The following is a 26,850-nucleotide window of genomic DNA, read 5'->3' on the forward strand; positions in this document are numbered from 1 at the left end:
TCATGTCTTCTGAACCTTGAACCTGAAGCTTGAACCTCCTTGAGAGCAGGGACAGAGTTTTATTTGATTCTGCATCTCTCCCAGCACCTAGCACCAGGTTGAGCACATAGTAAGGCTTATAAAGGTTGAATGAGTGAAACAAAAATTCTCTCTTATGGGTCTGGTTTTTAATTTAATTTAACGCACATCTATTTCAGGACCACCACGTACAGAGACAACATGAGATAAGAGAAGCACGGACTTTGGAGCCCTACTCACCCTTGTGTTGGAGGGCAGTTCATGCCCCCTCACTGCGCTTTAGCTTCCCAATATGTAAAATGAATTAGGTCCTTCCCATCTTTGACAGTTTTCATTCTAAGATTCCACCCAACTGTGATGGGTCGTGTGCTAAAGTGTATCTTGGGTGCTTAGGTGCTTGTCACAATGTTTAATAAATGCTTCTTAACTGACTAAGGAAGGTCCCACCCAGTACCGACATTCTGTTTTAGTATTTTTTGTTCTCAGGACTTTCCTAGCTTTATGTTCTAAAGCTTCTTCTGGCTTTCAGCACTATCTTCCTTGCACCTTGGCATCTGTGTTCTAAGATCCTTTCCAGCTCTGATAATATATATTCTGAGGTCCCTCCCAGCTCTGATGATTCATGTGTTCATCTCCCTTCCCACTCTAACAATCACTGATTGCCACTCACGATGGTCACTGCAGCCCTGGCCTTCTGGGTTCTAAAGTCCCTCCCAGCTCCCAAGTTTGGGGTTCTCACATTTTCTGTTCTGAGGTCTCTTCTAGTTCTGATGGTTCTGTAGACCCTCGGGGCCCTAACATTCTGGGTCTGGAAGCCCCTCCCAACCCGAACTTTCCAAGCTCCGTCCCAGCTGGGCTAGTCCATCTTCTTGGGTCTAATGCCCTTTGTTCTTTAGCCCCTGCCAGGCCTCAGTCCTCTGATCCTATGATGTGGTGCCTGACATTCTTTCCCTGGAAATCCATCCCCCTCTGGGCTAGGCTAAGTCAGCCCCCTGCTTGAAAGCAGAGGCCCCTGCCGGCCCTGCCTGCCACAGTGACCAGGGCCCCAGGCGGGCAGCTCCCTCCCTCCCTCCTTCCCTCTAAAACCCGGGAACCAGGAGACCCTTCCAGCTCCCAGGCTGGGCCCCTGCCGCCATCAGAGGGTGCCAGGCCCATAAAGGCTGGGGAGGCCACCAGCGAGGGCTGGGAATGGGGCCCGCCACGGACCCTAACACAGAAAAGGGCTTCAGAGCTGAAAGCCGCAGCTGTTGGGGCCTCCCGGCCTGGCTGCCCCGCCCTGGCGGGAAGACAGTCTCCACCCGTGGATGGGAGGGAGGGCGGCTGGGCAGCCTGCCAGGCTCCCCAAGCGCGTAGGCTGGGGAGGCCCCGGCGGGGAGGCGCTGGCTGGGGCCCTCCCGGCCAGCCCGGCCCAGCCAGACGTTTGCAGAGGCCCAGCGCCAAGGCCGCCGCCGCCCCCACCCCCGCCCCCCGGCCCCCGGCCCCTCGCCTGAGATGGCTGGGCGGGGAGCCAGCCTCAGCCGCTCCCATAAGGCACCGCGGCACTGCGGCATGGGCACGGCCATGAGGGGGGGCCACTGCGGCAACTGCAGCTGCTGTTGCTACTCGGCTGCCGGCAGGGTCCGCCACGCCCAAATGCATCATTCTCCCCCTCCCACCCCAGAGCCGAGGAACAGCCGGGCTAGGGTCCCTGGAACAGCTGGCGTAGGGTCTCCAGAACAGCCGGGCTAGGGTCTGCGGGTCTGGGAGGTGGGGTCCACAGGGCCCGGGGGCAGGAGGTGTGGAAATGGGGGGCTCTGCGGGTACGGTCTACCGCCGCCTCCAGGCAAGGTCCGCCGCTGCCGCAGCCATGCAGGTGGGGTCCGTACAATCCCCCTGCAGAGCCTCCTGGCGCATTTATCGGGAATGAGTTTATCAGATTAGCTAGTCACCCTACTCCCCCACTGGCTTGGGCCTGCAGACCCCCAGAACCCCCCGGGGCGGGCCCAGCTGGTCCGCTCTGTCAGAACCCCCTGATTGGCAGCTGCGGCCAACCGCAGGTGGTGCGCTCCAGGCGTCCTGACGTCAGTGCGGGGCCCAGCAGCCCAGGGGCTCTCTTTTATTAATAATTAATAACAGCCCTCCCCCCACCCCCTGGCGCTTCCCGGCCCCAAGCGTTATTTTTGCCAGCATTCTTTCATTTGAGCCTCCCAACAGCCATGTGACTGGGGCGGGAGCCAAGGCCAGCAGGCAAGGGCTCTTGCGCATGCGCCGTCGGCGGGGCCAGCGTGGCAGCTGCTGCCACGGTGGCGGCTGCTGCGGGTAGGCGGCGGCCACTTCCGGGGAAGCTGCCTTCCGGGGGGCGGGGGGCGGGCCCAGTGCAGATGCTGCTGTCACTCTGTGGCCAAGGCCGAGGCCAAGGACGGATGCGCACGCAGCCTTGCTACATTGACACCTGCTGTTTGAGCTAGAAGAGCAGGCAGGCAGGCCCTAAATGGAAATAGCGTGGGCCTAGAGAGCCCCTCTCTGTGGCGAAAGCCAAGGCTCATAGGCCTAGAGCTCCAAGTGACCCCAGATGCAGCTAGTTCAGCCCCCACCCCATTTTATGCAAGGGAGGAAGCAGAGGCCCAGGAAGTGGATTATTCTAAAAGTCATATAGCTAGGATTGTAGAAATATACAGATAGGAGGGACTTCCCAGGAAATCTAGTCACACTCAAAGCAAGTGGCAGAGGCAGGCCTAGGGATGCCTTCACTCCTTCGGGGCTCCCCCAGGTACACTGCAAGGCCAGGCCACAGCCTGCCACACCAGCCAGAACTGAGGGGGCCAGTTCATAGAGCCTGACTTACAGTCCAATCACCTAAACTAGCCCCTCCTCTGCCACTATTTAGCCCTGGGTCTGACCGTGGCCTGGTCCCTGCTCCTCTCTGAGGCACACTTTCCTCCTCTGTAAAATGGGCATAATTGGCCACTGCCAACCTCAGAAGCTATGGGAAGAAAAGGCAAGGACCATCTCACATTTGCTTTTTCTATCCTCGGTCCCTGGCATAGTTCCTCATCCTATAAGTCCTTAATAAACATTTGTTCATTGATGCCTGATTGAGCCCGAAGAGTTCTATGCTGTTATGTCAATAGTATGTTATTATTTATTATAATATCACAGAATTATAAAATTAGGGAAGACCTGAGGAGTGTATTCATTTAGTCCAGGGGTTCTTAATCTAACGTACATACGTGGAGAGATTTCAGGGAGGTCCATGAGCTTGGATGGGAAAATTTCTCTTTATTTTCATTAAACTCTGTCTTAAATTTAGCATTTTAAAAAATTATTAAAAAACCACAATTCTGTGAAGGGTTCCATCTTCTTTCCTAAGTTGCCAAAGGGATACGGGATGCCACGAACCCCTGATTTTGTCCAACCTATTCGAGCAATGAGGCACACAGGTGATACTTGAAGACCAGGGAGGGAAGTCCAGGACCTACCTCCTGAGGTCGCCCGAACCACTTCTCAAAGGTGCGGAAATTTTTTTTTTTCTCAACCTCAAATCTAAATTGGCATCTTGGCACTTTCTAGCCCCTCCCAGTTCTGCCCTCAGGGGCCCAATTGAACAAAGCTAATCCCTCTTCCACATGACAGATTTTCAGCACCTTGAACTGAGCTCTCCCATCCCCCCTCGGCTCTTCTTTTCTCCAGGCTAAACACGCCTAGGTCTCTCCACCAATCCTCATATGGGGTGACCCTCACATGGAATGGACTCAAGGCTCTTCACCAGCCTAGCCATTTATGGTCATCTGTTTGGATAATATTAGTATCCAAATGGCCACTTACATACCCTAAGCCTTACCTACTAAGTTATAGACAAGTCGCAATCTGCAGCTGTCGGACAAAATCACGGGCCTGCTGTATGGACACCCTTCCTCCTTATAAGGTAAAGTGGGGAAGTTCACATGACATAGGATAGGGGAAGCAATTTAAAACCCAGCCTGGGCCTGAATGTGTGCTATTATTATTCCATTCTGACAGATAAGGAAAGCCAAGCCCAGTGTGAAAATGCAAATATATTTTTAAAAGTACCAGCCAAGACAACTTTGTGATATCGTGGAGGTCAGATTTTGGCCCTGCCCCGGAGGTCTGACCTTTTCCTCCCCTTCTTCCTGGAAGAGTTAGTGCTAATGCGCAGAGAAGACAACCCAACTCTAAAGGTGGTCCCTGAGAATGAAGGATTTCTTTTTTTTTTTTAATGGAAGAAGTGCAGGTTGAACTAGAGGATCTCAGTTGTTCCTCTAAGCCTACCTGCCATGCTGTGATTTTTGGGATAGTCTAAGGACCCGTAGGCATGAGAATTCTATAGGTTGTCTATTAATGTGCGTGTGTGTGCATGTGCATACAGTGTTTGTGCCGTGTACATTATGTTCATGTCTGGGAACATATTTATATACATGTTTGCGCATCTTCTATGACACTGGATATCTGTGCTTGTGTAGATGTGGTCATGCTCCTACACATGGTTCTCTGCTTATAGGTATCTGTGTAAGCTGTGAGAGGCAGTGTGACAGTGGGCAGAGAGCTCTCCTTGGAGAGTCTGGAGGACCTGGGTTCTAGTCATGCCTCAGACTCACCCTGGGCAGGTCACTTGAGCTCTCAGTGCCCCAAGCAACTCTCCAAGACTATAAGTTGCCAAGAAGGTGCCAATCTGCTTTGGGAGAGGGAGTTTCTTCATCTGGGAGTGCCCTTCACCAATGAAATCATAAGTCCAGCCATATGTGTCTGGGTGTGTGAATACATACACCCCCAGAAGCAATGCTATGAGAAGCAATGCTACCTAGTAGAGAGAGAGGAGTCCTCTGAGTCAGAAAGACCTGGATTCAAGACCTGTTTCTAATATATCCTGGCTGTGCGACCCTGGCAAATCGCTTCTCAGGGCTCCATCTACATCTGTCAACTGCATGAGGGAAGGGAGGTCCTGGCTAAGAGCTCAAAAATCACAGAGCTAATCCAAAAAACCAAATTGGTTTATGGTGAAGGGAAGGAAAGAAGCATTCAGTAAGTGGCTACAATGTGCCAGGCACTGTGCTAAGTGCTTTACACATTTTCTCATTTGATCTTCACCACTACCTTTCAAGGTAGGTGCTATTATTAGCCCTATTTTACAGTCAAGGAAACTGAGGCAAACAGGTGAAATGACTTGCCCAGGGTCACTCAGGTTGTAAGCCTCTGAGGTTGGATTTGAACTCAGATCTTCCTGACTACAGGCCCAGGACTCTATCCATTTCGACACTTAACTGACAGTATGAAAATCAGAGTCTGATGTCAATCAATCCACAAGTGTTTATTAAGCAGGTACTATGTTCCAGGCACTGTGGTGGGCCCCCAAACCTTCCCCCCTTTCTAACTTTCTAACTTCCCCATTGCTGAAAAAACACTGCCATCCTTCCAGTTGCCCAGACTTACAGTTTTCTCAAACAAGATAGCCCAATTGCCAAGTCTTTGCATTTTCACTGGAATTCTTTACTCCTTCCTGGCTTTCCTAGCTTCCTTAAAGTCTCAGCTAAGATCTCCCCTTCTGCAGGAAGCCTTTTCTTATCTCCCAGGATGCTGGTGCCTTTCTTCTGAGATTATCTCCAATTTCTCCCATATAGATCTTGTTTACAGTTGATAAACATTTATTATGTGTAAGGCACTGTGCTAAAGTATAGGTTTACAAAGAAAGGCACAAATAGTTCCTGCCCTCGAAGAACATACAATTTAACGCAGGGAGAGGACAAGCAAACAACAATTTACAAATAAGAAACATACATGTAAATTGGAGATAATCTCAGAGAGAAGACCCTAGAATTAACTGGGGAACCCAGAGAGACTTCTTGCAGAATGTAGGATTTTTTTTTGAAGTAATGGGGGTTAAGTAACTTGCTCAGGGTCACATAGCTAGTAAGTGTCTGAGGCCAGATGCTGCCCTGCTTCCTTTTTTTGAGGCAAACAGGGTTAAGCAGAAGGTAGGTTTTTTTAGCGGAGACCTGAAAGAAGCCAGAGAAGTCAGGAAGTGGAGATGACTATTCCAGACATTGGAGAAAGCCAGTGAAAACACTCCGAGTCCAGAGATGGAGTATCTTGTTGGACAAACAGCAAAAAGACCAGTGTCACTGGATCTTAAAGTACAGAGAGGAGAGGAAAGTATAAGAAAATTGGAAAAATAGGAAGGGGCTGGGTTATAAAAGTCTTCAAAACCCAAACGGAAGATTTTCTATTTGATCCTGGGGGCAATCAGGAGTCACCGAAGTGTTGTCGTTGTTGTTGTTGTTTTTAAATAGGGGAATGACAAGTGAGACCTGTACTTTAGGATGATCACTCAGATGGCTGAGTAGGATAGACTTGAATGGGGAGGGGCTAGAGGCAGGGACGTCAACCAGAAGTCTATGGAAATATTCCAAGCATGAGGTGATAAAGGACTGTACCAGGCTGGTGGCAATGTCAGAGAAGGAATGGGGTGTAGGAAAGATGTTGTGAATTTAGAATCAACAGAACTTATGAACTGATTGGGTATGGGAGGGGGTTGAGAGACAGTGGAGTCAAGGATGATACCCAAGTTGTGAGCCTGGGTGACTGGGAGGATGGTGGTTCCTCAACAGCAATAGGGAAGTTCAGATGAGGGGAGCACTTGGGGTGAAAGGTGAGTTCTGTTTTAGATATGTTGCATGTATGATGTCTATGAGACAACTGGTTGGAAATGTCCAGTAGGTAGCTTGTGAAATGATACAGAAATTCAGAAGAGAGAGCTAGGGCTAGGGTTTATTTGCATGGAGATGATAAATTATATATAAATATATATGCACATATATATGACTGGATCTATGATATCTACAATGAGACAATACATAAAATGAGATCATATGTGTAAAGCATTTTGTAAAACTTAAAGCCCTATATAAATGCTGCTATTATATGTATATTTATGTATGTGTATATAGATATATGCTATGTCTATATCCGTACATGTACACATACATGTCTTTATTAGTACATATAATTCAACACCGTGTCTCACACTTAGATGTATTTGTGTCCTATTAATCTACTAGACTGTAGGCTCCACGAAGACAGCGACTGAATCTGAGTTAAACTATGTATCTCCCTTAGTGCCCAGTTGTTTCTCATTGCTGTCATACCTGTGCCTGTGTTCATGACTCCATATGAAACTATAGCTCTTCCTGCATGTTTGCTCGGCCATCCACTTCTGTGAGTAGGTGTCAATCAGTCAATAAGAATTTATCCTCTTTCCCCAGGTGTCACTGGTTGTCAATGTGGCCAGTGAGTGTGGCTATACAGACCAGCACTACCGAGCTCTTCAGCAGCTGCAGCGAGACCTGGGTCCACACCATTTCAATGTGTTGGCCTTTCCTTGCAATCAATTTGGCCAGCAGGAGCCAGACACCAACAAGGAGATTGAGAACTTTGCCCGGAAGACCTATGGAGTCTCCTTCCCTATGTTCAGCAAGATCGCTGTCCGTGGTACTGGGGCCAATGCTGCCTTCAAGTATCTAATTGGTGAGCTGCATCCCCTAAGGAACTCAGGGCCAGTCTAGGCATCCTAGCAAACGGTGTCTCAGGTTTCTCTGGTCCCTTAGGATTGACACATCTTACTCAAAGCAATCTAAGGAGTATTTATAAAACAGCTACGAGGTCCCGCCTCTACCACACACTGGGCAAGTCACTTACCCTCAGAGCCTTGGGCAAATTTCTAAGACAAGTACTTAATAAATACTTGTTGAATTGAATTGGGTTTGCTTATCTGTAAATATCCAGCATCCCTTCTGTGGAATGTAAGCTTCTGGAGGGTAAGGATTGTTTATTTTCCTTTTTGTCTTAGTATCCCCTGGGCCTGCTTAAGTAAAGTTCATTAAAGACCCAGGCCCTCCCTTTCACCTTGATTCACACACTTTTTCCAACATTCCAATGTGGTATAGTACAAATAATTTATTGTTATTGTTGTTATTCAATCAATTTCAGTCATGACCACTCTTGGTGACCCCATTTGGGGCTTTTCTTGGCAAAGACATTGGAGTGGTTGGCCATTTCCTTCTTCAGCTCATTTTATAGATGAAGAAGCTGAGGCAAACAGGGTGAAGTGATGTGCTGGGGGTCACACAGCTAGTAAGTGTACAGTGCCAGATTTAAACTCATGAAACTGAGTCTTCTTGACTCCAGGTTCAGTGCCACCTAGCTGCTCCAGTACAAAGAATTCTGGAGTTGAACTCAAGTCTCCTGAGTTCCCTAGTTGTGTGACTCTGGACACATCCTTTCATGGTAATACTCAAACCACCCACCTCAAAGGCTTGTAGCGAGGAAAGCACATTATAAACCATGAACAATTCAGAAATAGGAGCCTGTAACTTTCTTCCTCTACCTCTCACTAGCCAAAAATAAAGGAGAAAAACACAAATCCAAACATTTGGAAGGGACCTCAAAAGCTTAAACATCGCTTGTATAGGTTACCCTCATTATCAAGACAGTGCTCTCAGGAAAGGATCAGAAAGACACTCACACTGAGGAGTCAGTGACTGAGAACTCCATGTCTCAGGACATGGAGTGTTTTTTCACAGGTTCAGAGCCAGAGGGATGAGTGCTAATGGTGAAATTTCCGGAGGAGCGGAGAAGTAATTGGAGTAAGAGAGTAGATGGTCTGGTCTGTGGAACCTAGAAACCTTTTTCCCCACCATCTCCCTATGGTAGGATATGAAGACCTACCTGAGTTTATGGACTTTTCTCATCTTCCTTTTTATCCAGAATCCTCCGGGGAAGAGCCAACTTGGAATTTCTGGAAATACCTAGTAGCCCCGAACGGAAAAGTGGTGGGAGCCTGGGACTCAACTGTATCAGTGGAGGAGATTCGGCCCAAGATCCATGAGCTTGTGGGGAAGCTCATCCTGGGGAAGAAGGATGAATTATAATCACTCCTGACTTTCTCCTTGGCTTCACAACGTCAAATGTGAATACTAAATGTGAATGCCAAATTTTTTCCCACAGGTGCCTTGCAGGGAGAGATTCCTCCTTCCTTGCTCTTCAAACATGGGGAGAAAAACTTGGCCTTTCAGTGGTATATTTTCTACTTTTAACTAATAAGAACTTGAGACCAATAAGAACTCAGCTGGTAAGAATTTGTGACTGCTAATATCTCACAATCTCTTCCAAGTTACAACTTGGGACCAATAAACACCCAGTAGCCTACAAGAACTTGTGACCAATAAGGTCTCAGCAGCCTATAAGAACTATAGGCCAATAAGAACTCAGCAGCCAATACGAACTTGAGATCAATGAGAGCCTAAAAGAATTCAGGAGCCAAGAAGAACTTGTAACCAATAAGAATTCTTCATCAGCCTTTAAGAAGTTGTGGCTATGGGCAGCTAGGTGGCCAGGTGGATAGAGAAAACTGGCCCTGGAGTCAGGAGGACCTGAATTCAAATCCAGCCTCAGACACATAACACTTACTAGCTGTGTGACCCTGGGCAAGTCACTTAACCCCATTGCCTAGCCAAAACAAAAAAACCCAACAAAAAACAACAAAATACAAAGTGAAACACATTCAGGCATATGTTTAGTGACTAGCTGTGTGTCTATCTGTGGGGCAGCTAAGTGGTGCAGTAGATAGAGCACCGGCCCTGAAGTCAAGAGGACCTGAGTTCAAATCTGGCCTCAGACCAAAGACTTGACACTTACTAGCTGTGTCACTCTGGGCAAGTCACTTAACCCCAATTGTCTAAAAAAAAAAGGTGTGGCTACCAAGATTTCAGTAACTAATAAGAACTTAGAGACAATAAGGATTCAGCAGCCTCTAAGAACTTCTGGTCAATCAGAGGTCAAGAGGTAATAAGTACTTGTAGCCAATAAGATTCCTCATCAGCCTATGAAAACTTGTAGCTATTAAGTTCTGAGTAACCAGTAAGAACCTGTGATCAATAAAGACTCATCAGCCTATAAGAACTTGTGGCTACTAAGATCTCATGAAACAATGAGAACTCGTGGCCAATAAGAATTCCTTATCAACCTATGAGAACTTGTGGCTAATAAGATCTCAGTAACCGGTAAAACTTGTGCCCGGTAAGAAGTCCTCACAGCCTATAAGAACTTGCTATTAAGATCTCAGTAACTAATAAAAACTTGGGCCAATAAGGACGCAGCAACAAGAAATAATAAGATCTCAGTAGCCAATAATAATTCATGGGCAATAAGGAACTTATAAAGGATTTGTAGCCAATAAGAACTCTTTGACCAATCAAACCTCTCTAGCCAACAAGAACCATAGTCAATGGAAACTCACAATCAAAAAGAACTAACTAGTCAGAATTTTCCACCAGTAAGAAGGTACCAACCAACTTCAAAATGCCTGTGTGAGCAGAGCTGAGAGTAAGTGCCAGAGAGAGTGGGGAAGAGAGGATGGAAGATCCTAGTGCCTGTGGGAGGAGGAGGGAGAGAGAAAAGGAGGGGGTGAAGAACCCCAGTAAATAACAAGCCCCAGGATGATTCCCACTGCTAAGAAGCCCAAATTGGAATTAAGGAGGCCTGGTGCTAGTCCCAGTTATAGGGCAGGTACAAACTTCCCTCTGTCATCTTGCACAGGTTGCTTCCTTTCTCTGGACTTCATTTTCCCCACATGTAAAATAGGGCCTGGTTGAACTAGATGGTTTCTGATGCTCCTTCTATTCCTAACATCCCAAAGATTGTTGACAGTCCCCCTTTATCATGTTCCACCACAGGGCCATTGTGACTATGAAAGCGACCTCCTCCCAGGACCTCGCTCCCCTTATAGCAGGGCCCCGGAAGTAGGATTAAGGAGTTTGCCACACTTGGAATCCAAATCAGGATGCCCCCCTTATCATTCACAGTGTGTTATTGGGTGAGGGAGGGAACCCTGATGACCATGCCGCTCAAGACCCTCAGAATCTCCTCAGAATTTCTGGGCTGGAAGGACCCTCAGAGACCGTCAGAATCTGAATAAGTCACTACCATTGACGTGACTGCTGGAGGTTTTCAATATGCTTTACTTACGCAATCTCATTGGATTTAGTCCAAACTATACCCGACCAGAAATCCCCTCTCTAACCTCCCTGACAAGTGGGATTTTACAGAGGAGGAAACTGGAGCCCAGAGAGGAAAAGTGCCTTGACCAAGGTCACACAGCAAATCAGGCTGAGCCAGAACTAGACCCCAGATCTTCTGTCTCCCTGTTCGGGGCACTGGCTTAACCCTGCTCACCTTTCACCAACTCAGTTCATGAAGAGGTGAGCTGCTTCATTAGCATGGTTAGCAGCTCCTCTGTGGCCTTTTTAGAGGGGGAGGAGTAGGAGGAAACTGGAGGCTGTAGGGTGAAAGAGGTTTGGGCCAGGTCACACAGTGAGTCAGGAGGACAGAGAGGTCTATCAAGGCCTAGCATCTTTCACGATAATCTCCAACACCGCCCTCCCTAATCCCTTCACAATAAGCTAAGTGCTACCTGTCCGTAGCCATGGCCACCCTGACGGTGCCCAGAGCAGAGGGGCCCAGCTCCTCCTTGGTGCTGATTTTACCCTTGATGATGACTCACTCCATGTATGCAAGCACATCCATTTTGATAATAAATGGCATTTGGTTTTGATAATAAAGGCATATGGAAAACAAATAAAACCCAGCCTGTCAGAGTGAGGGGCACCTTGGCACATGGGGTGAAAAAAGGGTAACTATTAGGGACTTCCAGACCCAAGCATGTCAAATGGCAACACTTAGAATGACCTTAGACTGTAGGATTCTAGAACAGAGAATATTAGAGCTGCAAGCCTTAGAACATAGAAAATTAGAATGCAAAATGTTAGGATTGGGAGTGACCTTGGAATGTAAAAGTTAGAACACAGAATATTAGAAGTGTAAATTACCTAGAACATAAACCATTAGGATTGGAAAGAACCTTAGAATAGAAAATGTTAGAAATAGAACATTAGTGTTGTAAATGACTTTAGGACCTAGAATACTAGAAAATAAGGTGTTAGAATATAAAACGTTAGGACTGGAGGTAACTTTGTAATATTAGAAGAGAGGATATTAGCATTAGAAGCAACTTGAGGACTTGTAACATTAGAATATAGGATGTTAGGACTGGAGATAACCTTAGAATATATTGAGTGTTAGAATGTAGAGTGTTAGAGCTGTAATAAGGGCTTAGAACTTGGAACATTAAAACGTAGGATGTTATACCATAAATTACTAGAGCCGCAAATGACTCTAAAATATTAGACTTGGAAGGCCTTAGAGCATAGAATCTTAGCCTATAAAATTTGATAGCTGGGAGGGACCTTAGAAAGACTTAAAACACAGAATGTTAGAACTGGAGACCATATCGTCCAATCCCCTCATTTTGTCAGAGAAAACCAAGGTTTATCGAAGTGAAGTGATTTCCATAGAACATTATTGGCAGATTTGGAAGTAGAACCCCAGTCTACAGGCCATGTTCTTTCCACCACATCATGTTTCTCTGTCTTTCTTTTTCCTCTTCCAGTAAATAAATGTGCTTTGACATGAATGACCCTGGGAACTAGGTCGGCCTGAGACAAAATGGTGATGTTTGTCTGTGAAGTCCCATATTTTTTTTCTGTTTGCCCTTTTTCTCTCTCCCCTTTCAGCTTCTGTTTCCCATCCATACCTTCCCCCATCTCCACCATTTGGCTTTCCCCACCAGATGGCCCCCTGAAATTCCCTCCTCCTGACAGTTAAAGGTTTTCCTGTGGTCTCTTTGCCAGGATTGTGTTTCCTTTAAATGAACGGTAAAGAGGCATCATGAGATTTTTACTCCCAATTTCTTGTGTGGCCTGAGGCAAGTTGCTTCCCCTTCTTGGGTCTGTTTCCTCTTCTATTAAATGAGAGGGTTGTTACTTGTAATGGGATGGTTTAATTAAAATTAATTAAACATCAAAAAAAATTCGAGGGTTAGCCAGATGATTGCTAAAGTTCCATCCAGGTCTGACATACTATGAAGTCTCCAATAGTTTTTGTGGCATCTGACTGGAGCCTGAGTAGGAAACATGTCTTTTTGTGGGGTGCGGAACATCTTGGGACCACTGAAATCCCAGAAGTCCTTCCCTGAAGGGTTGCATTCCACTGTGCCAGAGGGCAGCCAGGGCTGTTGCCAAAGCCCTTGTGACTGAGGCAAGGGAACTTGCAGTTAGTACAAGGCTGTACTGTCATGCATCTTCCTGGGGACAAGCTGAAGTATCTCTGGGGACCGTGAAGTGACCCTTACTATGGCACAGGGAAAGGCACGCATGAGTCTCACACCATCTCCAGGATACTTTGCCTATGCTTTAGAGGTCTCCTCTTAGGTTTTTGGTACATGATGGAGTTGGGTGGGACAGACAGGGGATGTTGCTCAAACAAGTAGGATGCTGGCATAGAACAGTATGGAGGAAGCCAAACCACCTGGGCAAAACTTCAAGCAGACTCCTATCTGATCACATCTCCCGCACAGAACCAATACTACAAGTCCCATGTACATCACCAAGGGGCATGAAGCCACCTGAGAGTTAGACAGTCTGCAGATACAACCCCATAACACCACAATCCCCAGATCCATCACACGCTGGAGGCAGGTTAGTTAATTTTGCATGTCTTTTGGCCTATAAAGCCTCCAGACGGACCATGTCTAGCCTCTACCTCCAGTGGGCTGGGTACCCAATTTCTGATTACCAGAGAGACAAGTCCCAAGCCCACAATACCTCCAAACCCTTCTTTCTTCCTAAGGCCCAATTCATCTAGCCATCTCCCTGTGTCCCCCAGGGTCAGTGCTCAACAGACTTTAACAGCTTTGATCTTTTCACCAGGCATTCTTTCCCCTCTCCCCTCGCTTTAATGAAGATCACTGACATCCTTTATTCCTCCCTGGTCCTCATCTCTAATATCCAATCAGTTGGTCAATTCTTCTTCTACAACATCTCTCAAAGCTGTCCCCTTCCCTCCAGTCACACAGTCATCAACCTCTTTATGGACTATTGCAGTAAGGTCCTAATGGGTACTCCTGCCTCTAGTCTGTCCTCTTTCCAATCCATCCTCCATATAGCAATCAAAGTGATTTCCCTAAAACGCAAGTACACCCTTGTCATTCCTCAAGAGACTTCATTGGCTCCCCATTGCCTTTAGAATGAAATACAAATCACCCTTTTTAGTATAACACTGGATTGCTCCGCCCCACTTCCTTCCCCTTCTGAAGCTCGGCTGTGTTACATTTCACCCCTTCTGCAGGGCTCTCCATTAGGGGCCCTCTGCCAATGGGCCCTGCCAATGGTATTTTCCCAAGTGGAGGGGGTAGTTCCCCATACTCCAGGTCCATTTAACCACTAACATTTTAACTTTTACGGAGGAATATTTACTGCAAAAATTATAATCACAAATATGTGAATTTACTTTCTGACATGTGGGGCTTAATCCTCCTCTTCCTTTTCATCACTCCAGTCTCTGGGGAGAGGAAGGGGATTCAACTCAGCTTAGCTCAGTTCCTATAGAGCATGTAGTCCTAAACTCCAAATCTAACCCTGCCTCGGGCTTGAGTCTAAGGCCTCCTGGCTTCTCCAGGCTTCCCTGCAGGGCTGGCTGACTGCAACATCCCTCCTGGGGTCCTGGCTCCAAGGTCACTGTGACTTGAGCTCCCAGGTCCAGGAGGTACCTGGAAATGGCACCAGCTGACATAGGAAAATGAGGACAAATGACCCAGCACAGAGAATCAAGTCCTACTTCTCAGAGCTGGGGTAAAAAGATGGGGATATATCCCCCATTCTGGTTCAGTCCATGGCTTCCAGGTTGTGGGTAAATGGTGATCTTCATCCTCTGGAAAGAGCAGGAAAGAGAAAAGCTAGCACCATCTGGTCAACTTTAAAGACATAGCCTGTTCTAACACCCTCATGGAAGGAAAAGGCGGAATACGAGGTGCTTCCATGTTAGGAGGTACTATGCTTCAGAGCTCCATTACGTTAGCATTTGAAACCCTTTCCATCCCGGCTCTTACTTTTCTTTTCAGACATTTGGAAAAGACACATAAGAAGGACTGAGCCAAGGGCAGACAATGGGAAAGAATGGGGTCAGGAGTGTTAAAGCTCAGGATAGACTGAGACCAAGAGATGTAAGGACAAAATATAGGGCCTTTTAAAGCTACGTTGAGAGTGAGAGGAAGATCCAAAAAGGGAGAGGATGGTCACTTGGGGTGGGTGGGAAAATCAATCAACAAACATTGACTAAGTGCCTACTGAGCGCTAGTCACTACCCTAGGTGCCAGTGATGCAAAGACCAAAATGAAGCAGTCCTTGCCCTCAAGGAACTTCTGATCATTATGGATAACAAAAGGAAGGCAAAACTACTGGACTCCTATTTCACTTCTGTCCTCTACCGAATAAAATGATCTTGGGACTGAAAAGAACAGAATGATAAGGCTGATAAGGATGTCTAAGCCAATCTAGTGAGGCGGGTAGTTAGAGAACATCTGGCTGCTTTCAGCGAGTTGGAGTCATCGGGACTGGACAAACTATTTCTCAGGATATAGAAAGAATTGGCAGACATGGTTTCTAGCCTCTGTTGGTGGTCTTTCTGAAGTCATGGAGAATGGGTCAGGTGTGTCAGTGCTGGGCACAGGGAAATGTCCTGATTTTTTAAAAGGGGAAGTGGGTGAAATTTCATGGAAATAAAGACAGGGGAGCTAGTTCTATTCCAGGTACAATCCCAGCCATCTTAGGTGGTCCAGGTACGCACCAAATCCCTGTTACATGGCTTAGCATGAAATTTTCACTTGACTGGTCTGTGGAGAACACATAACAATAACTAGCATTTACATAATGCTTTAAGGTCTGCAAAGTCTCTCATGCAATCCTCACAACAACCCTGGGAAGTAGAAGTTATTATTATTCCCATTTTACAAATGAGGAAACTGAGGCAGAGGTTAAGTGACTTGTCTGGGGTCACATAGTAAGGGTTTGAAGTGGGATTTGAATTCAAGTCTTCTTGACTCTAGAAGTCTGGCACTATACCACACATAGGCTATGGGTTAGACAAGGCCTGTTTGTACTACCCCCAAGAAACCAGGGGCTGGAATTTTTTTCTAGGCTTCCATGAAGATTGCCAAAAAGATGGCGGTGTGTCTTGGAGTCCTCTGTTCCCAGGGCACCAGTCCTGGAGCTTGGTCTGGGAGCTCAGTCATAGCCACAGGGACTGGATGGGCCAAGTACCATTCAAGGAACCAGGAAAGAGCCCTAGATTTGGAGTCAGAAGATCTGAGTTAGAATCCTAGTCCTATCACATACTACATGCCCAGTCCAATCACATACTACATGCCCTGAGCCTCAATTCCCTCATCTATAAAATAAGGGGCTAGACTAGATCATAGGGTCATAAATTTAGAGCTGGAAAAAACTTCCAAGGTTATCTACCTTAAAAGGTAGATTAAGTGACTTGTTCATGGTCACACACACACACACACACACACACACACACACACGCACAGAATCAAAGTCACTGGCTAACCTAGATAGCCCAAAGGTATCTCTACTCCAACATACCCAACAAGTAGCCTCTGCTTGAAGAATTTCAGGGAGGCAGAAGCCACTCCCTCCTTAGATAGCTGATTCCACTTCTAGACAGTTTTTATTGGTCGGAAGTTCTCTCTGACATACTTTAAATTTATCTTTTTGCAGCTCCCCTCTTCACCCCCATTGTTTTTGATTCTGCCCTCTAGGGCCAAGCAAAACAAGTGTAATCATCAAGAACAAAATACTAGTAAGTGGTGGTGGGGACAACTCGAATCACCCCCACTCCCCACCCCCTGCCAGTGTGACAGCTCTTCAAATATGGATTCTGTCTGAAGTCCCTTCCCATCAACCAGTCGAGTCAAAAAGCTTTTGTTTAACCATCTACTACGTACCAGGCATACTATGTTAAGTACTGGGGACATGATGAAAGGTAAAAACACTGTCCCTGTACCCAAGGACTCCTGGTCTAATGGGGGAGAGGTCAATTCAAGCACCAGGCTGCACAGATATAGGCAGAATAAATGAGAGGCAATCTCCAGGGGGCGGGAGGAGAGAAGCACTAGCTGCTGCAAGGACCAGAAAAGGCTTCATGCAGAAGGTAGGATTTGAGCAGAGACTTGAATGAATCCAGGGAGACTAAGGGGTGTAAACGAGGAGGGAAAGCTTTCCAGATATGGACAGCCAAGGCATAGGCATAGAGATGACAGATGGAGTGTCCTGTTTGAAGAACGCTATGTAGCATTCATGGAAGGGAGGACCCATGTCATGAAGAGCTTTACACATCAAACAGAAGACTGCATAGTTGAGCCAGGAGGTAATAGCGAGTCATGGGAGCTTGCTGGGTAAGGAGGTGACATGGTCAGAAAAATCACCTTGGTGGCTGAATGGAAGATAGATTGGAGGAGAGACCTGAGGAGAGTCTTGGGGATCCAGGGACCTCTGCTCAGCTCTTAGATTGGGGTCCAGCATCCCTCCAGCACAGGCCAGCTGTGTGACCAGCATGAGCTACAAGGACTTGAGTTAACCTTACAACCTTCTTCTCCATTAGACTTTATAACTCTCAAAGGATCTTTATGCATAGTTGCTAATTTGGTCCTGACAGGAAGGCAAGGCAGGGTTTGTTATCCCCATAGAGATAAGGAAAACAAAACTCTCAGAGGGAAAGTTACTTGTCCTGGGTCACAAAGCTATCAAGTACAGAGGCTGGGACTCAGACTGGAATTCATTTGCTGGAGTGTTCTTTCTTCTCTGTCTCTGTCTCAATCGTCGTGTGTCTCTCTTTCTCTCTGTCTCCCTCTGTGTCATTCCCTGTCTCTGTCTGTTTGTCTGTCTGTCTGTCTGTCTCTCTCTTTCTTTATCTGTCTCTGTCTGCCCCTGTCCCAGAAACTTGTCAACAATCAGAGCTGTCCCACAGTGTGTGATGGAGTGAGTGATGAGCTCTCTCTCCTTGGAGGTAGGTCTTCAACTAGAGACTGGCCTGGATCGGACTAAATGGCCATCAAAGTCTGCCTGTGATTCTGGGGACTTGACTTCACCACGTGTAATCACGGCTGGCATCTGTGTGGCACTGTCAGGTGTGTGACGTGTGTTACCTCATTGATCCTCACAAATGCTGTGAAGTAGGTGGTCTCATTGGCCCTCATTTAACACAGGAGGAAACTCAGGCTTAGAAAAGTCAAGTAAAATGACTTGCCTAAAGTCACATGGCTGGTAAATGTTTGAGGCTGTATTTGAACTCAGGATTTCTTGCACTTTATCCACTCTAACAACCTAGCTGCCTCGATGTGGAGTACAAGGTGACCAGCTCAGCCCCCAGGGGCCTAATCACCAACTCACTCTCCTTGCGCTTCAAGGGTCTCAGCTTGTAAGAGTTCTGAGCATGGGGTCTCTGGGCCACTATTGTTACAAGAACATAAGGTTGGGAGTTATGGATGTTATCAGTTAATCATTCTTTATCTTGTGACAGTTAAGTGCCTAGCTCCCACTGCCCTCATCTGCATGTTTCCAAGCCAACGTCACCTCTGCTGAGGTGAAAACCATCTCCTTATCTTTCTCTCTACCCTGTCCTTCCTATCTAGCTCAGCCCTACCTCAGACGTCGTCCATGGCCTCCTCTGACCTCCCTTTCCATTGCATTAGGCTCGGTTGCTGAGAAACTAGATTGTTCCTGGTTTGTTCCCTTTCACACCTGTTCTGCCCTCTTGCACTAATGGGAACCTGGTTATCCCCAGGAGACACTGTGTCCCTGGCCAAACCTTCAATCAGTCAGCCAATAAACATTTATTCATCACCAGCTGTGTACCCAGCACTGTGCTAAGTGCTGGAGATAGAAAGAGCTGCAAAAACAGGTCCTGCTCTCAAGGAACTCTCAGTGTAAGGTGAGGGGAAACCACATGCAAACAACTTAAACAGAGAAGCTATGTGCACGATAAATTGGAGTTAGTCAATAGAATTAAGGGGGATCATCAGAAAAGGCTTCCTGTAGAAGATGAGATTTGAGCTTTAGCAAAGCTAAAATTAGCCTTAACCAAAAATGGTCCTTGCCTCAAGGAGTTTCATCTGAATAGAGGGGGACAACTTGCAAACAAGCTTGTACATACAAAATACAGTGTAAATGGGAAGTGATCCCAGAGAGAAGCCACTGGGGAGGGAAGATATGTAGCGGGATGGCTGGGGAAGTCCTGCAGGAGTTGGGATTTGAGCTGAGCCTTGAAGAAAGCCAAGAAAGCCATAGATGGAGAGTGAGGGAAAGTACTCCAGGAGTCAGGATGGGGAGGGAAGACAGTCAGGGAAAAGGCACAGAAATGGAAGGTGAAATACCAAATGCTAAGAACAGCAAGGCCAGTAGGGATGGATCACAGAGGAGGCTAAAGTGTAGGAAGACTAGAGAGCTAGGAAGAGGCCAGGCTATGAAGGGCTTTCCAAGCCACAGTTGACTTTACATTTGATCCTGTAGGGGATAGAGTCACTAGAGTTTACTCTGGTCCACTCTCTGCTTTAGGAAGATCCCTTTGACAGCTGAGAAGAGAATGAAATGGAACGGGGAGAGACTGGAGGCAGACACACAACTAGCTGCCTAGTGCAATGATCCAGGTGTGAGGTGATGAGGGCAAAGGGAATGGATTTGGAAGGAGCAGAACAGCCTTTCCGTTGGGATGATGCAGCAGAGATTGTAATGGACTCAATCAGCATGGTTTCCTGATTTCCTCCAGCTCCATTCAGCAGCAAGTAAATAGTGGCAAAGAAGGGAAATGGTGAATGTAATTCCTAGTTGGGGGTTAGCAAGGCATGAGAAGGGATAGTGCAAGGGGGCAAGGAATTTGAGAATAGAGAGTATTGTAGAGTTGACCTGGTTCACCAAGGGGTAAAAATGGGGAAGAGAGGAGACTGACGCCAGTGTGGGAGTGATCACCTTGGAAGAACTGAGGGGTGGAGGGAAGGAGGTTATGGTGAGCACAAAGGGTGATGAGATTCAGGGAAAGGCAGAATGATAAAATGATCTGGTGATTTGATAAAGGAATTTTGGCCAATCACATTTGGCCCAAACCCAACCTTCAGGGCACTGTAAGGTTACCAATGAGCTCATAACCACAAAATCCAGCAACCTTTTCTCAATATTCATTTTACCTGACTTTTCAGCAGCTTTGGACACTGTCAGTTAATCCCTCTTCCTAGAAACTCTCTTCTCTCTCTGCTTCTATAACACTGTTTACTCTAACTCTCTTCTTTCTCTCTGCCCATTCCTTTTCAGTCTCCTGTGCTAGATCAACATCATCTCCTTCCCCACTAGGCCTTCTTCTTGTCTCTTCCCTTCCCCTTCCTTCCCTTCTCTTCCTCTCCTTCCCTCCTCTCTCTCTCTCTCTCTCTCTCTCTCTCTCTCTCTCTCTCTCTCTCTCTCTCTCCTTCCCCCTCTCCTTCTCTCCTCTTTTCTTCTTCTTCTTCTTCTTCTTCTTCTTCTTCTTCTTCTTCTTCTTCTTCTTCTTCTTCTTCTTCTTCTTCTTCTTCTTCTTCTCTCTCTTATCCCAACTCTATCATCTATTATAGTCTATGTGTCTCAGTTTCCTCATCTATAAGATGAGAGAGGTAGACTACATCTAGATCTTTGTGATGGCTTATATATCTACATCTATTATCCTCTCATAAAAGGATTTTGAGAACTGAATAGCATTTGGAAATTTGAAGTTCAGAGGGACAAGCATTTTCTATCATCCCTGAGAGTAATTTGGACTATAGTGATCTTTGAGCAGGAAGGCAAATTGAATTGTACCCAGGAGTTTTGAGAAAGACATACACAATTTGCAAGAGAGCAGACTGAGAAGGAGACTACATGCCCTGAGTAGCAGCAGAAATACAAGTCATAGCACAGGGGTAATGGAAAGAGAGAAGAGGAGAAGAGAGGAGAGGAGAAGGGAGGAGAGGACAGGAAAAGGCAGGAGAGGAGAGGAGAGGAGGAGGGAGGAGAGGAGAAAGAAGGAGAGGACAGGACAGGACAGAACAGGACAGGAGAAGGCAGGAGAGGAGAGGAGAAGGGAGGAGAGGAGAGGAGAGGACAGTACAGAACAGGACAAGAGAAGAGAGGAGAGAAGAGGAAAGGGGAGGAGAGAAGAGAAGGGAAGAGAGGAGAAAAGAGAAGGGAGGAGAGGAAAAGACAGGAGAGAAGAAGGGAGGAGAGGAGAGAAGAGGAGAGGAGCCACAGCACAGGGGTAATGGGTAAAGAGAAATGAAAGCTGAACTGTGTCAGAGAAGGGAGAGATTGAGGTGGGCCATAGCATCACTACAGGCATGTGTCCAAAACCAGTCACCTAGTTTTGCAACTTCCGGATTGTCCTTAGCTCCTCATTCTCCTCCACCCCATATATCCAATTAATTGCCAGATCTGATGGATTTTACCTCCACAGTCTGCCTTGTATCTGCCCTCCTCTATCAGTCACACAGCTTCTGCCTTTTTGCCTCTTGCTTGGAGCATTGCTAACGTCTTCTAATGGGCCTCCCCTTTCCATTTTCTCCCCTCTCCAATCTAGCCTCCACCTAGCTGCCAAAGTGACATTCCTAAACACATCATCCCTGACTCAAAAATCTTCAATTTTCCCTTGTTGTCTCTAGAGTAAGAAACAAATTCATCAGCCTGGCATTAAAATTCTTCCCAGTCTAACTCTTCACCTTCCTCTCTGGTCTAATTAGACTGATTCTGACTTACCTCTCTAGTCTGATTTCATCTTATAGCCTTCCCACACTTCCCATTCTAGTCAAACTGGCCTGGAGACTGTTTCCTGCACACAACATTCCAACTCTGTGTGTTCTAAGGCTAATCTCAGGTCTGATATTCTCTGTTCTAAGGTTCCCTCCCAGCCCTGACCTTCTGTGTTCTAAGGTCTCTCCTGGAACTGGCATTCTGTGTTCTATGGTCCCTCCCAGCCCTGACATTCTGTGTTCTAAGGTCTCTCCTGGCACTGGCATTCTGTGTTCTATGGTCCCTTTCAGCGCTGACATTCTAGGTTCTAAAGTCCTTTCCAGCCCTGACATTCTGTGTTCTAAGGTCTCTCCTGGCACTGGCATTCTGTGTTCTATGGTCCCTTTCAGCTCTGACATTCTAGGTTCTAAAGTCCTTTCCAGCACTGACATTCTGTATTCTAAGTTCTCTTCTAGTTCTAACATCCTATGTTCTAGCTGCAAGCATGTAAATGACAAAAAGAAAGGTCCCATAGTCACACAAATATTTAAGAGCAGCAGTTTTTGTATTAGCCAAGAATTGAAAACAAAGCAAGACCCCACTGGTTGGGGAATGACTGAACAAGCTGTAGCCCATGAATACAATGGACTATTACTGTGTTGTAAGAAGGAACAAATAGAATGAATACAGACAGAAAAGGAAGGAGCTTGAACACCAGCACTCCCTCAGTTCAGGTTTGACATTGGGACCAAATGAGTCACTGGCAAGATGTTGGCTAACCGAAGGAGGTATTCTTTGTCCCAACACAGGAAAGCTAGGCAACCAGGATGCAGTGACACCTACCTTCTCTGGACACATGTCCCTTTCATCTCCACCTGGAAAGGTGGGCATCAGGGCAGGGGTCTGGTGAAGGGCATGGCATTCTTCAGAAATCTACCCAGTTGGAAGGGTTCCAACTGCATATGACCGGGATTTTTTAACGCCCTTTAGGTACCAAGTGGTTGTGTCAGGGAAATAAGGGCCAATCAGGTACTTGGCCCACTTTATCTCCTTTTAGGAGAAACTAAAAGGATCTTTGTCACAGGAGGAAAAGAGGAGGGGTGGGCCTAACCCCTGCTAGGAGAAATGGCTGGTGGGCTCTTAGTACTGTCACGCAACATACACAATGACTATAACAAGATAAATGGGAAGAAGAACAAAAACAATAAAAAATGATTCTGAAATGATAATGACTGAGCTTGGCCCCTAAGAGATATGAGAAGACACCTCCCCTGATACTTTGCAGGGAAGGGGGACCATGGATGTGGAAGACTTCTTGGATATATTGCTTAGCTTTTTAGAAAATGTTTTCTTTCTTCCTCTTTTAAAAAAATCTTATAACGGAAGGCTCTCTGGGACAGGATAAAAGAGGGGATTCAGTGGGAAATGTAGGTAATATAAAAATAATTTTATTTTATTTATATTTAAATTATATTTATAAATTTATTTTACCTTTAAATTATATTTACCTTTGTTTTATTTATAAGTTTAAATTTATTTATACATTTAAAATGTATTTTGTAAAAAACAAAATCTATGCTCTAAGCTCTCTCCCAGGTCTGAAATTCTAGGAACTAGCATTCTTCTCAGCTCTGACATTTTACATTCTAAGGTCTTTCCCAGATCTAACATTCTATGTGTATTATTCTAAGGTCCCTCTCAGTTCTGACATTGGATGTCCCATATTTTAAGGTTCCTTTTAGATCTGACTTTCTATGTCCCAAGGTTCCTTCCCTGCTCTGATGCCATATGTCCTGTGTTCTAAAGTCTCTTTTAGGTCTGACATTCTATGTCCTAAGGTTCCCTCTCTGCTCCAATACCATCCGTCCAGCATTCTAAGGTCCCTTTTAGGTCTGACGCTCAATTTTCGTCAAAATCCTTTCAAAAATGCCCTTTCAGTGGCTCAGTCCTTTCTAACCTGTAAAGAGCCATGCACACGTGAGGGATTATCTTTATTATTGCTGTCTGTTTAGTGGCTGAAAGTGCCTGCCCCGATACTAGGATTCCATCCTCACGAAGATTGGCCTTCTGCCAGGGACTGAAGTTAAGGACATCATGTTCCAGCTTCACAATGAAATGCAAATCTCCTGTTAGCGGCCAGCATCTGCTGAGGCTGAATAGGACGGTCCTTACACAATAATTCCCAGATGGTTAAATTGAGAGCACACAGAGAAGCGTCACTGACAGCATCTCATCTAACTACTCAGCAGGGCGAAAAGGTAGCCCGCTGGGCGAGGGTGGAAGGTGCCTAATAAACATTTGTCCCACCATGGACTGAGGGCTGCAAAGTCCAAACTCCTCATTTAGCAGGAGAGGAAACTGAGGCTTCCCCCCTGCTCACACAGGTAGAACGTGGCAGGGTCAGGATTTGAACCCAGGTCTTCCTATTATAAAGCCCCTTCCACTACATCATGCTATTTGCTAAACTGAATTGAATTCATTTTGTTAGTATCAAGAACTTGAAAGTGGCTTGGAGATCATCTGGTCCAGGCCCTCATCATACAGATGAGTAAATCCTGGGCTCATTATCGCTACTCCAGCATCATGTTCCTCCCTTTTCAATCTTCACTCTTTAGTTAACTGGCTTAGCTTTCCTCTGCTCTTGAATCCCTTTCCCTCATGTCCTAATGTACTAATCCCCTGCTAAACCCCAGCCCCGCATGACTCCCACCATCCACCACCTCTACCTCAATTCACATGTAGCTGGATAGAAAGTTACTCCATTGAACTGTCTGGATCCACTTCCAATTTGTTATCTAATCTCAACTGGGCCCTCGGCAAAGCAAGACAATCCCCTTTATTCCTCCCTAATTGATTCTTTATCCCACTCAATATAGTGGCTGTTTTTGACCTTCTCTTCTCTCCTTAAACCTCTCCCTCGAACAATCTCCTCACAGCTGGAGTCCTGGCCTCTTGCTTTACTGAGCAAATAAAAGCCATTTGACATGACCTCTTTCCTCTCTCCATCTCTATCTCACAAAGCCTTGGCATCATCTTCCATTCTCTCCTTCTTTCCCAACCCGATGACCAGGGGGCACTTCCCTGAGGTCCTTGACCTCATCCCTCCCATCTTCTCCAGCAGGTCACTCTTTTCTCTCTCACTATTTTCTTCAATCATTTTCAACTCTTTGTGACCCCATTGGGGGTTTTCTTGACAAAGATGCTGTAGTGGTTTGCCATTTCCTTCTCCAGCTCATTTTACTGATGAGGATACTAAATATCTGAGGCCAGATCTGAACACAAGAAGAGGAGTCCTCTTGACTCCAGGCCCGGCACTTCATTCACTGTGCCGCCTTGCTGCCCTCTCTCTCACTAATCCTAGCCCTAATCTTTGCTGATTAGGCACAGTGGATAGAGTGCCGGGCTTGGAGTCAGGAAGACATGAGTTCAAATCCAACTTCAGACGCTTACTAGCTGTGTGACCGTGGGCAAATCACTCTGCTTGCTTCAGTTTGCTCAACTGTGAAAGGAAGCTGATGATGGCACCTACCTCGCAAAGTCCTGATGAGGATTAAATGAGATAATATTTGTAAAGCACTTACCACAGTACCTGGCATGTAGGAGGCCTTAATAAATACTTGCTCCTTTCCCTTCCTCAACTGCTGGCTCTTTCCCTGCTGCCCAAGCATCCTCCATCTTTGGAAAAACCCTCATTAGACCCTATCACTCCTCTAAGCTCTCTTCCTTTATCTCTCCTCCCTTTCTCAGCCAAACTCTCAGGAAAAAAAATTGTCTACACTTGATGTCTCCACTGCCTGTCCTCTCCCTTGTTGCTCAACCCTTTGTAATCTGGTCTCTGACCTTATAGCTCCACCCAAACTGCTTTCTCTAAAGTTACCAAGGAAATCTAATGCCAAATCTAACCCCCTTTTCTCAATCCTCATCTTTCACAACCTCCCTGCTGCATTTGACACTGTTAACCAGCCTGTTCTGAATGTCTCTCTCCTCTCCAGGTTTTCGTGACACTGCTCACTCCTCCTCCTCCTCTGTCTCCTTTGCTAAAGCATCATCCATACGACACTTTTTAACCACGGGTATCCCCCAAGCTTCTGTCCTGAACTTTCTTCTCTTCTCTTTCTATACATCTCTGCAGACAATTCCTAGATCTAGGCATCTAACCCCAGTCTCTCTCCCGAGCACCAGTGATATATCACCAACTGCCCATTGGACATTTCAGACTGGATGTTCCATAAGCATACTAAATGCAACACATCCAAAATTGAACACGTCCTCTTTCCCAACAAATCTGCCCCTCTCTAGAAATTACAGTGACTCAGGTTTGTAACCTTAATGTCATCCCTGACTCCTCATTCTCCCTCACTCCACATGTCCAATCTGTTACTAATTCTTGTCATTTCTACTACTACAACATCTTGAGTATATATTCCCTTCTTGTGTAATGATAATGACAGTTTTCCCCTCCCCTAAACTGAAGAAGATATACAGCCCTCACTTTTTTACAGAGGTGGTGGGGTGTGCTGAATATGCTCTCAGACTTGATTGAAGTATTTATTGGTTTTCCTGAATGGATTTTTCTTATTCTTTGTGACAAATGTTGACTCTTTTGTAGGGGAGGGAATGTTCAGAAATAAAAATGACCTAAAAACAAAATATACCATAAAAATAATATTTTTAAAAATGAAAAAACCACATTGGCTTGGGTTGGAGGATCTTATTGAGTTCTTCAAAGAATTTTTCTCCCTCTTTGTACACTGCTGTGGATCATAAGATAACAGGTGTAGAGCCAGAAGGGTCCTCCAATGCCATCCAATGGCAGGAGGAAGCTGAGGCCCAGAGAGTTTAAGTGACTGATCCAAAGCTACACATACAATCCTAGATCCCAATGGGAAGAGACCCCAAATGCTACCTAGTCCAACCCCATCATTTTACAGTGGAGGAAACTAAAACCCAAGGAGGCCAACTTCTGAAGGACCAAATGTGTCAATTAACACAAACATTTTTGTAGACACTTGAAACTTGACAAGGCTTGGGTATTTCTACATCTTCGTTATCAACATCCCTTCACATTCTAAAGATTTTTTCAGATAATGAAAGAAATAAAATATGTGGTTCCACCTCTAAGGACCAGATGTGTCAAATGATGCGTATGCTTAAACACTTT

At 46.0% G+C, this 26,850-nt stretch overlaps 1 protein-coding gene across 1 annotated transcript in view; it reads left to right on the forward strand.

Annotated features, from left to right (window-relative positions):
* The window catches only part of GPX7 (glutathione peroxidase 7), a 45,711-nt gene extending 33,173 nt beyond the window's left edge, over window positions 1-12,538 (forward strand). Inside the window, exons 2-3 of the mRNA XM_020987786.2 lie at window positions 7,275-7,536; window positions 8,776-12,538. Coding sequence (XP_020843445.1) covers window positions 7,275-7,536; window positions 8,776-8,939 — 426 coding nt within the window. The 3' untranslated portion in view covers window positions 8,940-12,538. The remainder of the gene's footprint in view (window positions 1-7,274; window positions 7,537-8,775) is intronic.
* Window positions 12,539-26,850: the final 14,312 nt, after the last annotated feature.

Source organism: Phascolarctos cinereus, unplaced genomic scaffold, assembly GCF_003287225.1.
Source record: "Phascolarctos cinereus isolate Bilbo 61053 unplaced genomic scaffold, phaCin_HiC Scaffold_5;HRSCAF=322, whole genome shotgun sequence".
In the NCBI taxonomy this organism is placed as follows: Eukaryota; Metazoa; Chordata; class Mammalia; order Diprotodontia; family Phascolarctidae; genus Phascolarctos; species Phascolarctos cinereus.